The sequence below is a fragment of the Oncorhynchus tshawytscha genome, linkage group LG17 (assembly GCF_018296145.1).
Source record: "Oncorhynchus tshawytscha isolate Ot180627B linkage group LG17, Otsh_v2.0, whole genome shotgun sequence".
NCBI lineage: Eukaryota > Metazoa > Chordata > Actinopteri > Salmoniformes > Salmonidae > Oncorhynchus > Oncorhynchus tshawytscha.
In genome coordinates, this window is record NC_056445.1 from 7867950 (window position 1) to 7880857 (window position 12908).

The 12908-nt window shown below is 43.9% G+C and overlaps 1 protein-coding gene across 5 annotated transcripts in view; it reads right to left on the reverse strand.

Moving 5' to 3' along the window:
* Window positions 1–244: 244 nt before the first annotated feature.
* Window positions 245–12908, reverse strand: part of LOC112216778 (GRAM domain-containing protein 4-like) — a 66102-nt gene continuing 53438 nt past the window's right edge. For 4 of the 5 annotated variants that reach the window (XM_042300057.1, XM_042300055.1, XM_042300058.1 and 1 more), the window contains 11 exons: window positions 9964–10012; window positions 9776–9847; window positions 9603–9646; window positions 9370–9479; window positions 8804–8958; window positions 8259–8276; window positions 6617–6761; window positions 6381–6474; window positions 3660–3750; window positions 3434–3502; window positions 245–3342 (listed from right to left, as the gene is read on the reverse strand). In XM_042300057.1, the coding sequence (XP_042155991.1) occupies window positions 3229–3342; window positions 3434–3502; window positions 3660–3750; window positions 6381–6474; window positions 6617–6761; window positions 8259–8276; window positions 8804–8958; window positions 9370–9479; window positions 9603–9646; window positions 9776–9847; window positions 9964–10012 (961 nt within the window). In that variant the 3' untranslated portion in view covers window positions 245–3228. The remainder of the gene's footprint in view (window positions 3343–3433; window positions 3503–3659; window positions 3751–6380; window positions 6475–6616; window positions 6762–8258; window positions 8277–8803; window positions 8959–9369; window positions 9480–9602; window positions 9647–9775; window positions 9848–9963; window positions 10013–12908) is intronic. The other variant, XM_042300056.1, reaches the window with a different exon arrangement.

Here is a 12908-nt window from a genome sequence, read left to right on the forward strand (position 1 = left end):
GACCTATACCGTGGGAGTTCTTTTTTACATGATTTCACAACCTTTGAAACACCTGCCCTCTAGTTTCTGTAAGGGTCATTATCAGGTCTCCATCCATCTGTCCTGTAGTGACATCAAGTGGCCGAATGTGGGAATTGCAGTCTCTGGACCTCAATCAACAAGTACCTCCATGCTCATTTGGAATGACTAACATTACTCTTATAAGTATCGATAGGTGTAGTACAAAGGATTACAATACAGAGAATGGGAAATACTTCATTTTATTTAAATAAAAAAATGTACATCACATATTTTACAATAGACATTGTCTTCTTTAAAAACGCAAAGGATTACGTTATTGTATATAAATTCCTCTTTCGTCATTTTAGTCCTCGGACACACAGATGACATAATTACCCACAACTGTCAGATGATTGCAGTATATTGAACTTCGCAGTGATATACTGTACGGGAATATCATGAAGTAATTGACTAATGTTTACATTTAACTAATACTTGGTTAACACAATGAGACGCACAGAAGGAGACCAATAGAAACCAGTGAACAGGAGCTCTCCGAGTCACCATGATGACCTCTGCTGCCTGTAAGGAAGGCCTGTGAGTGATCCAAAAACAGCTAAAAGATTATCATGATTGTACCATGTACCGCACAGCACTACCCTATGAACGATCACTGACATTTCTTTGTTGCAGCGTGAATATAATCTGTCTAGAATGTTCTCGGCTGTCACCGTCTACCTACTGTTAGCCTGGTCCCAGGTCTGTCACTAGCTGCATGATCCAACTCCTTGGACTGTCATCACCATGCTACTCAGTACATGTACACAGTATATGCTAATGACAACAATCTCAACAGAACAGCTAAACTTTAGCTTTAGCTATTAAAGTATTATAAAACAGATCAGGGATCAGGGTTACGTTTGCCGTTGGGATGACGCTGAGCAGCAGAGGTTGTCCTGAGACCAGTCTGAGCAGATTTTTTTAAAAAGCAGACAGTTGACACACTAACTCAAAAACGCAAGAGGAAGATATCTGTCCAGTCTTCATGACTCCACCTGTGGCAAGGAGCTCAAACCGGCATTCCACAAAAAGAAAAAAACCAAGAAATGAATTGTGTCTTTTAACCTTCAGTAAACATGTAGGTGTTGGCAGAACATGGCAGCAGGAAAAGCAGCAGTAAAGAGAAGAAGAATAATAACGTTTTGGCAACGACAGAAAATAAGAGTTTTACAGCAGTAACACAATACATTCTGTGTGCTTCTTTTAGGACAGACCCTGATTTCAAAGTTCGTGGTTACTACTCGACTAAGTTCCAGGTAAGCATTAAGACTACAGTAATGTAAAGTCAGACAACCATTCAAATCAACACGCTGACAGCATGAGTTCCTTAGACAACCTAGAGAAATGACATTTCACACCCAGTCATAAGACAATAACTGACACAGTTCATACGGGCTTGTTAACAGTGTGGGAAGATGAATGCTTTTTAGGGGACTAGCTTGTTGTGCTGAGAGGCAAAAAAAAAAAGGATCTGAGAGCATAGTTTAATCTACGCTCTGATTCGAAGCAAACGATAGACCAGAAATATGCCCAGATGTCCACAATAACTCTTCCAGCCATTTTACAAAACACAGAAAGGTGTCCCACATCCACTGGGTTTGGCATTCATGACAATTCTACATATCAAACCTATCTGAGAAATAAAAGACCAGCTTTTAAACCCACACCGGTGACAATGATAAAGTGACATTGAAATATTCCGTTCAAACTACTTCTTCATCCTGCTGTGAATGAATACTACGGAACCAAGCCAGTTGACTGCCTCGACTTGCATTGAAATACTGACAAACTCCCGGACGAATTAACTAGTTACTAGTCAAGTTAACCAAGTTCAAATTTACTCCTGAACAGGACAGCACATTGTACACATCTGAACACTCCAGTGTTTAATACTACAGATTGGTATTAGTGGTATTACCGTTAACTACCATAGTATTACTATACCGTAACATGTCACTAAATACTGAAGTAACAGGTACTGGGCCTTGAGACACTGCAAAAATCATTAGTATGTTTGTGTGACCTACAGTACGCACCTTAAGGATGTGTTAGTCTACTAGGCTAAAGCCAAGGCATTAACTCATCTTTTAGGCCTCGGGGTTACTCAGCACACAAGTGTAGTTCACTGAACCAGCAATGTTACATTTAAACTACGTACCTTCAGTTTCGACACATTATTCAGGGTTTAGGTCTGCTATGACGTGTGCTTTAGTTTTAGAACACAATCCACAGATCCAAGACCTGCCTTTAACTAAGTTGGTTATTAGAAAAATAAGCGGAATTCAAAAGAAAGGCATTTGAAAACGTTTCACAACGAACATCATCGCCAAGGTCCCCACCGCTGTGCGTGACCCACAGTACGGTTCAGTCGTGAGTGTTGAACGTACAACACACATATACACGTCATATGCAAACAGACAGCTGAAAGCAGACGGTTTGTTGCTGAAATGTGCGCGAGTGTCCCCAAGGAAAATCTACAGCAACGATGTAAACGGATGGAAAAGGCTTCTTGTCGCGTTGAACGTTGTTTCCGATGCTAGCTCGATGTTCACAGCGTTTTGTTTTCTACACAAACATCTAGCTACCGTACGGTTCCGTGCAAGACCAGCAGTAACAGCAACACTGACTCAAGACTTCACGAGAAAGAGAGAAGACAGGTGAGCAGAGACGCACGATGTCTTGGCAGCTCACACACACATCTCTCTGAAGCAAATGAAAGCTGGCAGGCAGGCAGGAGAGCCAGCTCCTTCCCCTATGATGAGAAGTCTGTGTTAAAAATAATGACCCCCCCCCATCCTTCTTCCTACAGTGTTGGAATGTGTTCACCATCCCTATTGGACTATAAGTCCCACCTCCACACACACACCAGACAGAGGGGCGAGCGCACACACACCAGACAGAGGGGCGAGCGCACACACCAGACAGAGGGGCGAGCGCACACACCAGACAGAGGGGCGAGCGCGCACACCAGACAGAGGGGCGAGCGCGCACACCAGACACCTCTCAGTCATAGAAGAAGACTGTCCAGTCACTGTAAATAAGAGAGGGAGGAGAAGAGGTGTGTCCCATCACTTCCCCCAATTGTCTTTTCTCTAGCCAGGGAGGGTTCAGGGGTAGGTGGCCCAGCCCCGACCCCTGCCCAGGCCTCTTTCCATGGGGATAGCAGGGCTACAGCTCAGGGCTGCCCAAGGGTTGTCTGGAGGTGGTTGTGATCTTCATGTACTGGGTGAAGATCGCCTCGAAGGCCTCGTCTCGATGGATCATGGCACCAAACACCAGAGGCTGAGGAGACAGAAATCCACAAATCATATTTCATTTACTCAGAAATATGTGAAGGATAATAAAAAAGTCAAATGAGTCTTTATTTCCATACCTTCTGTGTGGAGGGAGTGGCTATGGAGATTCCCATTCCTGACCCAGGTAAGACAGACAGCACTTTGTACTGGGAACAGAGACCAGAGAAGGGATCAGATAAATACAATTATGATCCATTCATTTCAAAAGGAATCTATCAGTTGCTGGAAGATGCACATCAGGATGTGACATCACAGAAAGGCTATGACAAAAACATTGAATTAGTTGAGTGTGTAGATCGACACCTTCTGGATATCTGTGATGTCCGCCAGCTTAATGACCTTATTCTTCTTGGAGGAGGCCGATTTGGAACTGGAGCTCTCGAAGCACAGATAACTGAGACACAAAGAGACAGATGGTGAGAGAGGAGGAGGAGGAGAGAACCAAAGATGGAGAGGAGAGTCCGCACAAATCATCCACTCTTGGATCTAGCGCTGAGAATCTGCAGCATAATGGCAACATTTCGTGGTATATTATACGTATTGACGAATACGCTGATTCGGTGTGCGAGTTCATTAGAACGTGCGTTGAAGATGTCGTTCCCATAGCAACGATTAAAACATTCCCTAACCAGAAACCGTGGATTGATGGCAGCATTCGTGTGGAACTGAAGGCGCGAAACACTGCTTTTAATCAGGGCAAGGTGTCTGGTAACATGACTGAATACAAACAGTGCAGCTATTCCCTCCGCAAGGCTATCAAACAAGCTAAGCGCCAGTACAGAGACAAAGTAGAATCTCAATTCAACGGCTCAGACACAAGAGGCATGTGGCAGGGTCTACAGTCAATCACGGACTACAGGAAGAAACCCAGCCCCATCACGGACCAGGATGTCTTGCTCCCAGGCAGACTAAATAACTTTTTGCCCGCTTTGAGGACAATACAGTGCCACTGACACGGCCTGCAACGAAAACATGCGGTCTCTCCTTCACTGCAGCCGAAGTGAGTAAGACATTTAAACATGTTAACCCTCGCAAGGCTGCAGGCCCAGACGGCATCCCCAGCCGCGCCCTCAGAGCATGCGCAGACCAGCTGGCCGGTGTGTTTACGGACATATTCAACCAATCCCTATACCAGTCTGCTGTTCCCACATGCTTCAAGAGGGCCACCATTGTTCCTGTTCCCAAGAAAGCTAAGGTAACTGAGCTAAACGACTACCGCCCCGTAGCACTCACATCCGTCATCATGAAGTGCTTTGAGAGACTTGTCAAGGACCATATCACCTCCACCCTACCTGACACCCTTGACCCACTCCAATTTGCTTACCGCCCAAATAGGTCCACAGACGATGCAATCTCAACCACACTGCACAAACCCATCTGGACAAGAGGAATACCTATGTGAGAATGCTGTTCATCGACTACAGCTCGGCATTCAACACCATAGTACCCTCCAAGCTCGTCATCAAGCTCGAGACCCTGGGTCTCGACCCCGCCCTGTGCAACTGGGTACTGGACTTCCTGACGGGCCGCCCCCAGGTGGTGAGGGTAGGCAACAACATCTCCTCCCCGCTGATCCTCAACACTGGGGCCCCACAAGGGTGCGTTCTGAGCCCTCTCCTGTACTCCCTGTTCACCCACGACTGCGTGGCCACGCACGCCTCCAACTCAATCAAGTTTGCGGACGACACTACAGTGGTAGGCTTGATTACCAACAACGACGAGACGGCCTACAGGGAGGAGGTGAGGGCCCTCGCAGTGTGGTGTCAGGAAAATAACCTCACACTCAACGTCAACAAAACTAAGGAGATGATTGTGGACTTCAGGAAACAGCAGAGGGAACACCCCCATCCACATCGATGGAACAGTAGTGGAGAGGGTAGCAAGTTTTAAGTTCCTCGGCATACACATCACAGACAAACTGAATTGGTCCACTCACACAGACAGCATCGTGAGGAAGGCGCAGCAGCGCCTCTTCAACCTCAGGAGGCTGAAGAAATTCGGCTTGTCACCAAAAGCACTCACAAACTTCTACAGATGCACAATCGAGAGCATCCTGGCGGGCTGTATCACCGCCTGGTATGGCAACTGCACCGCCCTCAACTGTAAGGCTCTCCAGAGGGTAGTGAGGTCTGCACAACGCATCACCGGGGGCAAACTACCTGCCCTCCAGGACACCTACACCACCCGATGCTACAGGAAGGCCATAAAGATCATCAAGGACATCAACCACCCGAGCCACTGCCTGTTCACCCTGCTGTCATCCAGAAGGCGAGGTCAGTACAGGTGCATCAAAGCTGGGACCGAGAGACTGAAAAACAGCTTCTATCTCAAGGCCATCAGACTGTTAAACAGCCACCACTAACATTGAGTGGCTACTGCCAACACACTGTCAATGACACTGACTCTACTCCAGCCACTTTAATCATGGGAATTGATGGGAAATGATGTAAATATATCACTAGCCACTTTAAACAATGCTACCTTATATAATGTTACTTACCCTACATTATTCATCTCATATGCATACGTAGATACTGTACTCTATATCATCGACTGCATCCTTATGTAATACATGTATCACTAGCCACTAACTATGCCACTTGGTTTACATACTCATCTCATATGTATATACTGTACTCGATATCATCTACTGTATCTTGCCTATGCTGCTCTGTACCATCACTCATTCATATATCCTTATGTACATATTCTTCATCCCCTTACACTGTGTATAAGACAGTAGTTTTTTTGGAATTGTTAGATTACTTGTTCGTTATTACTGCATTGTCGGAACTAGAAGCACAAGCATTTCGCTACACTCGCATTAACATCTGCTAACCATGTGTATGTGACAAATAAAATTTGATTTGATTTGATTTATTGTACACAGCCACATCAGAGAGTAAAGATGGCACGCCTAAAAGGATGAGCAGACCACTAGAGGTGAAAAGCTCCTGTTATGAGAGGCTGTCTACCAGTTTAGTCTGATAGAGAATCCGTACGTGATGAGGTAGGTCTACTTACTTCTCTGTAACATAGAGCATGCCGTTTCGTATGTAGTCCGTTGGCATCTTCCGGTCTCTGTTGATGAGGCAGCACCTCCACCCATTCTCACACACTGTAGACACACAAACAGAAACGGTTTATATTGATTTACTTCCACAAGCGGCTCGACAAATGTATTTTAACAACAAACAAAAAAGTTAAATGGAAGAAAAAGAAAATAAAAACTCTATTTTAGGTGCAGTAAGTCCTCTGACCTGGTAGAGGGCGCTCATTCTCTGAGACGTTGAAGATCTCATGAAAGGCTCCCTTCTTGGTGCTATGAATCCTGGCGCTGTCAGCATCCAGGTTTACACCGCACGGGACGGTTGCTAGGCTACCTCTAGCCACCACAGGCTGAATCTAGAGGGGAGGGGGTGTGGGAGGAGGAGTGTGGACACACGGAGAGGGAGGAAGATGAGGAGAAGGAGTTGGGGAGCGGGTGGGGAAGGAGGAGGAGGAGGAAGAAGAGGAATAATTTTACTACAGAGCACTACTGTAGCCATCTTCCACTACGGATTCTCTCGGAGACTAAACTGGGAGACTGCCTCTCACAGAGAGAGAGAGAGAGAGAGAGAGAGAGAGAGGAAACATAAGATGGAGGCCATTCATCTGTACACAGTAGGAGTATGTGCTCCTCATAACATAGCCTTGCAAACAACTTGTGTCTTATCTAACATCAGCCTCAGGGTGAGGTTCTCGTGCAAAGCGCAGAGCAGTCCCCCCACCCCAGACACAATCATATCGACACAGTACACTTACAGTACATGTAGGTAAATCAGTCATCTTTGTTAGTTTCATTTCTAAGGACATTGCTATGTAAACTTAATTGATTGAATTGTCTATTCCAAGGGTATCCTCTACACTTCTGCCCTGAAGTGTGCACTGGTTCACTACCCCTCAATGTATAGCTTATGGTGGAACATTGCCCACCTGTTTTTTGCCTATGCATACTTACACCCACCAATCCAATGCTTTTAGTGAAGGGTAAATCCCTGAAGGGGGGTGAGCGAGTGCACACGTCAGGCAGAGGGGGGTGGAATCAGAAGTCAGTGTACAGTACAGACAGTATGGTATAGTAGTGGATTAGTTAGTGTATGTAATGCTGGGAGTGAGAGTAGGGAGCTCTGCAGATAAATGGCCATGCCGTTTACAGCTACAGTACAATATACGCCCTCATGCTGCAGGCAGGCAGGCAGGCCGGCCCCTAACTATACAGTAGATAGATGGGATTATTTGTAACGTTACATAGAAGTAGAATAAGTCTTAGAATAGCAGTAGAATAAGTCTTAGCTACATAGTTGTGGAATTCAGACACACTAGTTAGCTCTGTTTTTCCAGGGGTTACCTGGCAAATGATTTTAAAATCGAGTGATTGTTCTACTAAATTGGAATCACTAGAAAGTTTTACCTTACCATCTTACCATCTTACCATCGATATGAAGGAATAACAATTGTGTGTTCGAGAGGTAAACTATGTGGGAAAAAAAAGAGGTGCTACTGTAAACCGGACTATAGTGTATTACTACTCTAGTCACATTGAAGTTGCTTTTAACAGTGGTGCTTTGGGTTTGTGGCAGCACACTGAACAACCTGGTTACTACAGAGTATGTCTGGGAAAATGGATTAAAACAAATGTCACAAATCAATTCAGAATTGGTTCAAGTAAAGGGTTCAACATTATGCCATTATGGCCCACTAAAAGTGGATATTTACTTTGACATTTTTGATCCATTTATTCAAACACTCAGTTAATGCTGGGAGGTTTTGTCGTGAACCACACACTTATACATGTTTTAGCTGGTGGCACACACAGGCACTACGTAACGTAAGGGGACAGAGGCACACCAGAGTCCCTACCTTCTCAGACCCAGACAGCTGAGAGAGAGAAACAAAACACAACGTCACTAAAGCACCACTAACATTACTGCCAACTGGCTGAGGAAACAGACCAAGATAAGACATCGCAAACCCTCAACACACGGTCACATACAGACACACACACACACACACACACACGCGCATATGACAGAGCATGACATTCAGGTGGCAGTGTCGAGGTAAATTAGGTTTGTTTAAAGGGCTCATTTTTTTTTTTTTAAGTGGTTCAAGGCTCATCATGGTTATTTTTCTATCAAAAATCTATGCTTGAGTTGTAGTAGATACTTTTGTAATGTGGTTATGGTTTAGTTATTTAGCATTTGGATAAGGGCTAGTGTTCGGGAAGTTTGGGTTGGATAAACAATTGGTTCCTTTCTCTATGGGGAGAGTTATTTGTGCGTGCCCAGAGTAAGTTATGTCAGATGACAGTGTGTGTGTGTGTTATTGTATGCTGGATATGTCGCGTGCGTGTGTGGATATGTACATGTGCGTCTGTGTATGCACTCATAAGTGCGTGTCCTCACCCGTCGAGACATTGTAGCGTTGGTCCTCTCCTTCAACTGTGGATCAGTTGGTAGGTTGTTCCAGTCAATGTGAGGGGTGTCATATTTGTCCCTCAGCTTGGGACAGCTCTTAAACAAGAAGTCTATGATGAAGAACTTGATCCCTGCATACAGCCCTGAGAGAAAAAGAAGAGACTTTAAAAAGCCAATTCTCTTCAGATTAAAAAAAATGAAAAAAGTTGACAGTAATGTTGCTAAGCACAATGGATTGCAAAAAAAAAAAATTAATGTGTTGGTATACTTTATTGTTTACATGTTTTATGCATTTCATAAACCGTGTGTCTGCTGTAAACTAAACAGGCACCAACAGGGAACACACAGGAGAAGACTAATTGCTTTAGAGAGGAACAAACAATGAATCTCAGTGTGCCAAGAGACACAATGCCCCTGAGCAGCAATGAAGAGAACAGGTGTTTTTATATTGAATGTTACGTAACTATAGCATTTCACTCAGTGTGTGTGTGTGTGGCTGCAGCAGCGTGTCTGTGTGTGTGTGTGTGTGTATGTTTATGTGTGCTTGTACTCACCAATCATGAAGCCCACGAGTTTATAGGGCAGTATGCAGGAGGAGAGAAAGGTAACCCACAGGCTGATGTAGAGCTTCTGAGTGATCTCAGGCTGCACCCACATGAATAGGCTGCACACACACACACGACAGAGCGAGGGCGAGAGAGAAACCGTTTGGATTAACTATTCAGACCAACATCAGAGGGACAGAGCATAGAATGGTAAGACAGTGAAACAGCCATTTCTTACTTACTTTTTTATTTTCTCCAAAACATCCGCCATCTTACCAAAAAGGTTCTGTGAAAAAAAGCCCCGAAAAATGACTTCCCCAAAACACAAAGTCTTAATGTGGTGTGTGTGTGTATTTGTGTGATGACGTGCATATTTATGCGTGCTTGTGTGTGTCGGTGCTGGCTACTACTGTACCTGGGCTTTTTGTGCAACATCAAGCACTAACTGGAACTTTTCAGACACAGTCAAATCATCCTTTGACGGTTCCTGCACGAAACAAACACAAACAAATCAGCTCATGCCATAGGCAGGAAATACGACAGGCCACTTCCTGTGGGATCAGGAAGCTAAGAGGAAGTCATGTGAAATGGGAGGCGTCTTACTATAGGATCCGTAATGTCCGGCACAATGCTCCACTGAATCCTCCAACCTCTGAAAAGGGAAGATGTAAAAATGTCAACAACAACAAACAACTCTAAAAGCAGGACGGGCAACTGGCAGCCCGCACCTGCGGATCAATTTCAAACGATCTTACTGTTGAGAGTTCAAATAAAAGAACACACACATTTTGGTTGTGCATAAGCAGTTTCTCTTGTGTCAGTCACTGACTGTCACGTAATTTGCCCGTGTCAGCTAATATTTTTTAGATTGGTAAATTAGTCTAGCGGCCAGCTATCTACACTTTTAGTACCGTTTGATTTGTAAGTCATTAAAATGTTTTGTTTCACAAAGTGGCAGGGAACAAAGTTTTGCTTATGGTCTCTAAAAAGACTAGGGACGGTTCTGACTGCATGTGTGGGTCTGCACGCAGACCCGCGAGCCTCTGTGGTCCCCCATGATGAGTTTAGATTTTTGGAAGCCCCCACCCCTATCAAAGTGGCCCATCCCTGCTCTAAAAAGATTCTGAGAAAATTAGCTACACCACATTAAATAGGTAGGTAGAGTGTAATTACATGTAAGAGTAGAGTATGAATTTATTGATCAAAACTTGGTAAATATGAACAACATGTAAAAGTATTGGTCCCTTGTTTCATGAGCTGAAATATGTGCACACACACACACTTACTTCTTTATGTCCCTGTTAGTGAACATTTCTCTTTTGCCAAGATAATCAATCTACACAACCGGTCAAAAGTTTTAGAACACCTACTCATTCAAGGGTTTCTCTTTATTTTACTATTTTCTACATTGTAGAATAATAGTGAAGACATCTAAACTATGAAATAACACATATGGATTCATGTAGTAACCAAAAAGTGTTAAATCAAAATACATTTTATATTTGAGATTCTTCAAATAGCCACCCTTTGCCTTGATGACGGCTTTGCATACTCTTGGCATTCTCTCAACCAGCTTCATGAAGTAGTCACCTGGAATGCATTTCAATTAACAGGTGTACCTTGTTAAAAGTTAATTTGTGGAATTTCTTAATGCATTTGAGTCAATCACACTTAACCAGCATGGCTAATACAGCATTCTGCAGTGATACGCCATCCCATCTGGTTTGGGCTTTGTGGGACTATCAATTTTTCTTTTCAACCGGACAATGACCCAACACACCTCCAGGCTGTGTAAAGGGCTATTTGACCAAGAATGAGAGTGATGGAGTGCTGCATCAGATAACCTAGCCTCCACAATCCCCAGACCTCAACCAAAATGAGATGGTTTGGAAGGAGTTGGACTGCAGAGTGGAGGAAAAACAGCCAACAAGTGCTCAGCATATGTGGGAACTCCTTCAAGAAAGTTGGAAAAGCTTTCCAGGAGAAGCTTGTTGAGAGCATGCCAAGAGTGTGCAAAGCTGTCAAGGCAAGTGGCGGTTATTTGAAGAATCTCAAATATAAAATATATTTGGATTTGTTTAACACTTTTTTGGGTTACTACATGATTCCATATGGGTTATTTCATAGTTTTGATGTCCTCACTAAAAATAAAAAATAAACTTTGAATGAGTAGGTGTTCTAAAACTTTTGACCGATTAGTGTACCTGACAGGTCGGCATATCAAGAAGCGGATTAAACAGAGTGATCATTACACAGGTGCAACTTGTGCTGGGGGCAATAAAAGGCCACTAAAATCATGCAGTTTTGTCACACAACACAATGCCACAGATGTCTCAAGTTTAGAGCGAGTGTGCAATTGGCAAGCTGACTGCGGGAATGTCCAACCTGTTGCCAGATAAGATTAAATGAATTCCTCTACCATAAGCCGCCTCAAATGTTGTTTGAGAATTTGGTAGTACGTCTAACTGGCCTCAAAACCGCAGACCAACCGTAACCACACCAGTCCAAAACCTCCACATCACCTGCGGAATCGTCTGAGACCAGCCAACCGAATAGCTGATGAAACTGGGTTTGCACCTTAAACTTTCTGCACAAACTGTCAGAAACCTTCTCAAGGAAGCTCATCTGTATGCTCGTCGTCCTCACCAGGTTCTTGACCTGGGTGTCGTAACCAAGTGGGCAAATTCTCACCTTCAATGGCCACTGGCACGCTGGAGAAGTGTGCTCTTCACGGATCAATCTCGGTTTCAACTGTACCGGGCAGACAGCGTGTATTGCGGCTTGTTGACAAGCGGTTTGCTGATGTCAACATTGAACTGAGTGCGCCATGGTGGCGGTAGGGTTATGGTATAAGCTACGGACAATGGACATAATTGCATTTTACATATTACCCATTGAGCACGTTTGGGATGCTCTGGATCGACGTATCCGGTAGAGTGTCTAATTTCCCAACAATATAAAGCAACTTCGCACAGCCATTGAAGAGGAGTGGGACAACATTGCACAATCGTCAGTCTGATCAACTCTATGCGACAGAGCTGTGTCACCCACAATGAGGCAAATGGTGGTCACACCAGATACTGACTGGTTTTCTGATCCACGCCCCTACTTTTCTTAAAAAAAAAAAAAGGTATCTCTGACCAACAGAGGCATATCTGCATTTCCAGTCATGTGAAATCCATAGATTAGGGCTTAATTGATTTAAATTGACTGATTTCCTGAGAAGAACTGTAACTCTGTAAAATCTTTGAAATTGTTGCGTGTTAGCATTCACACCGTTCCATGTCCTTTCCTACAGCTCAGCTAAAAAAAAACTCCAAATAAGCTCCATTCATTAAAAATCACAATTTAACCAACACCCATCTATTGTTGTGACTACCTGGACCAATTGGTATTTAAGAAACCAAACCATTTGAATGAAAAGTATTTGTTTAAACATGAAAAAGGTGAATGGAAGAAGCAAACCATTTCAAAATGGGCTACATGTCACATTAAACAGTATATAAACACTCTAAATAGGCCAGGAGCCAGACAGGGAGCCTAAGGAA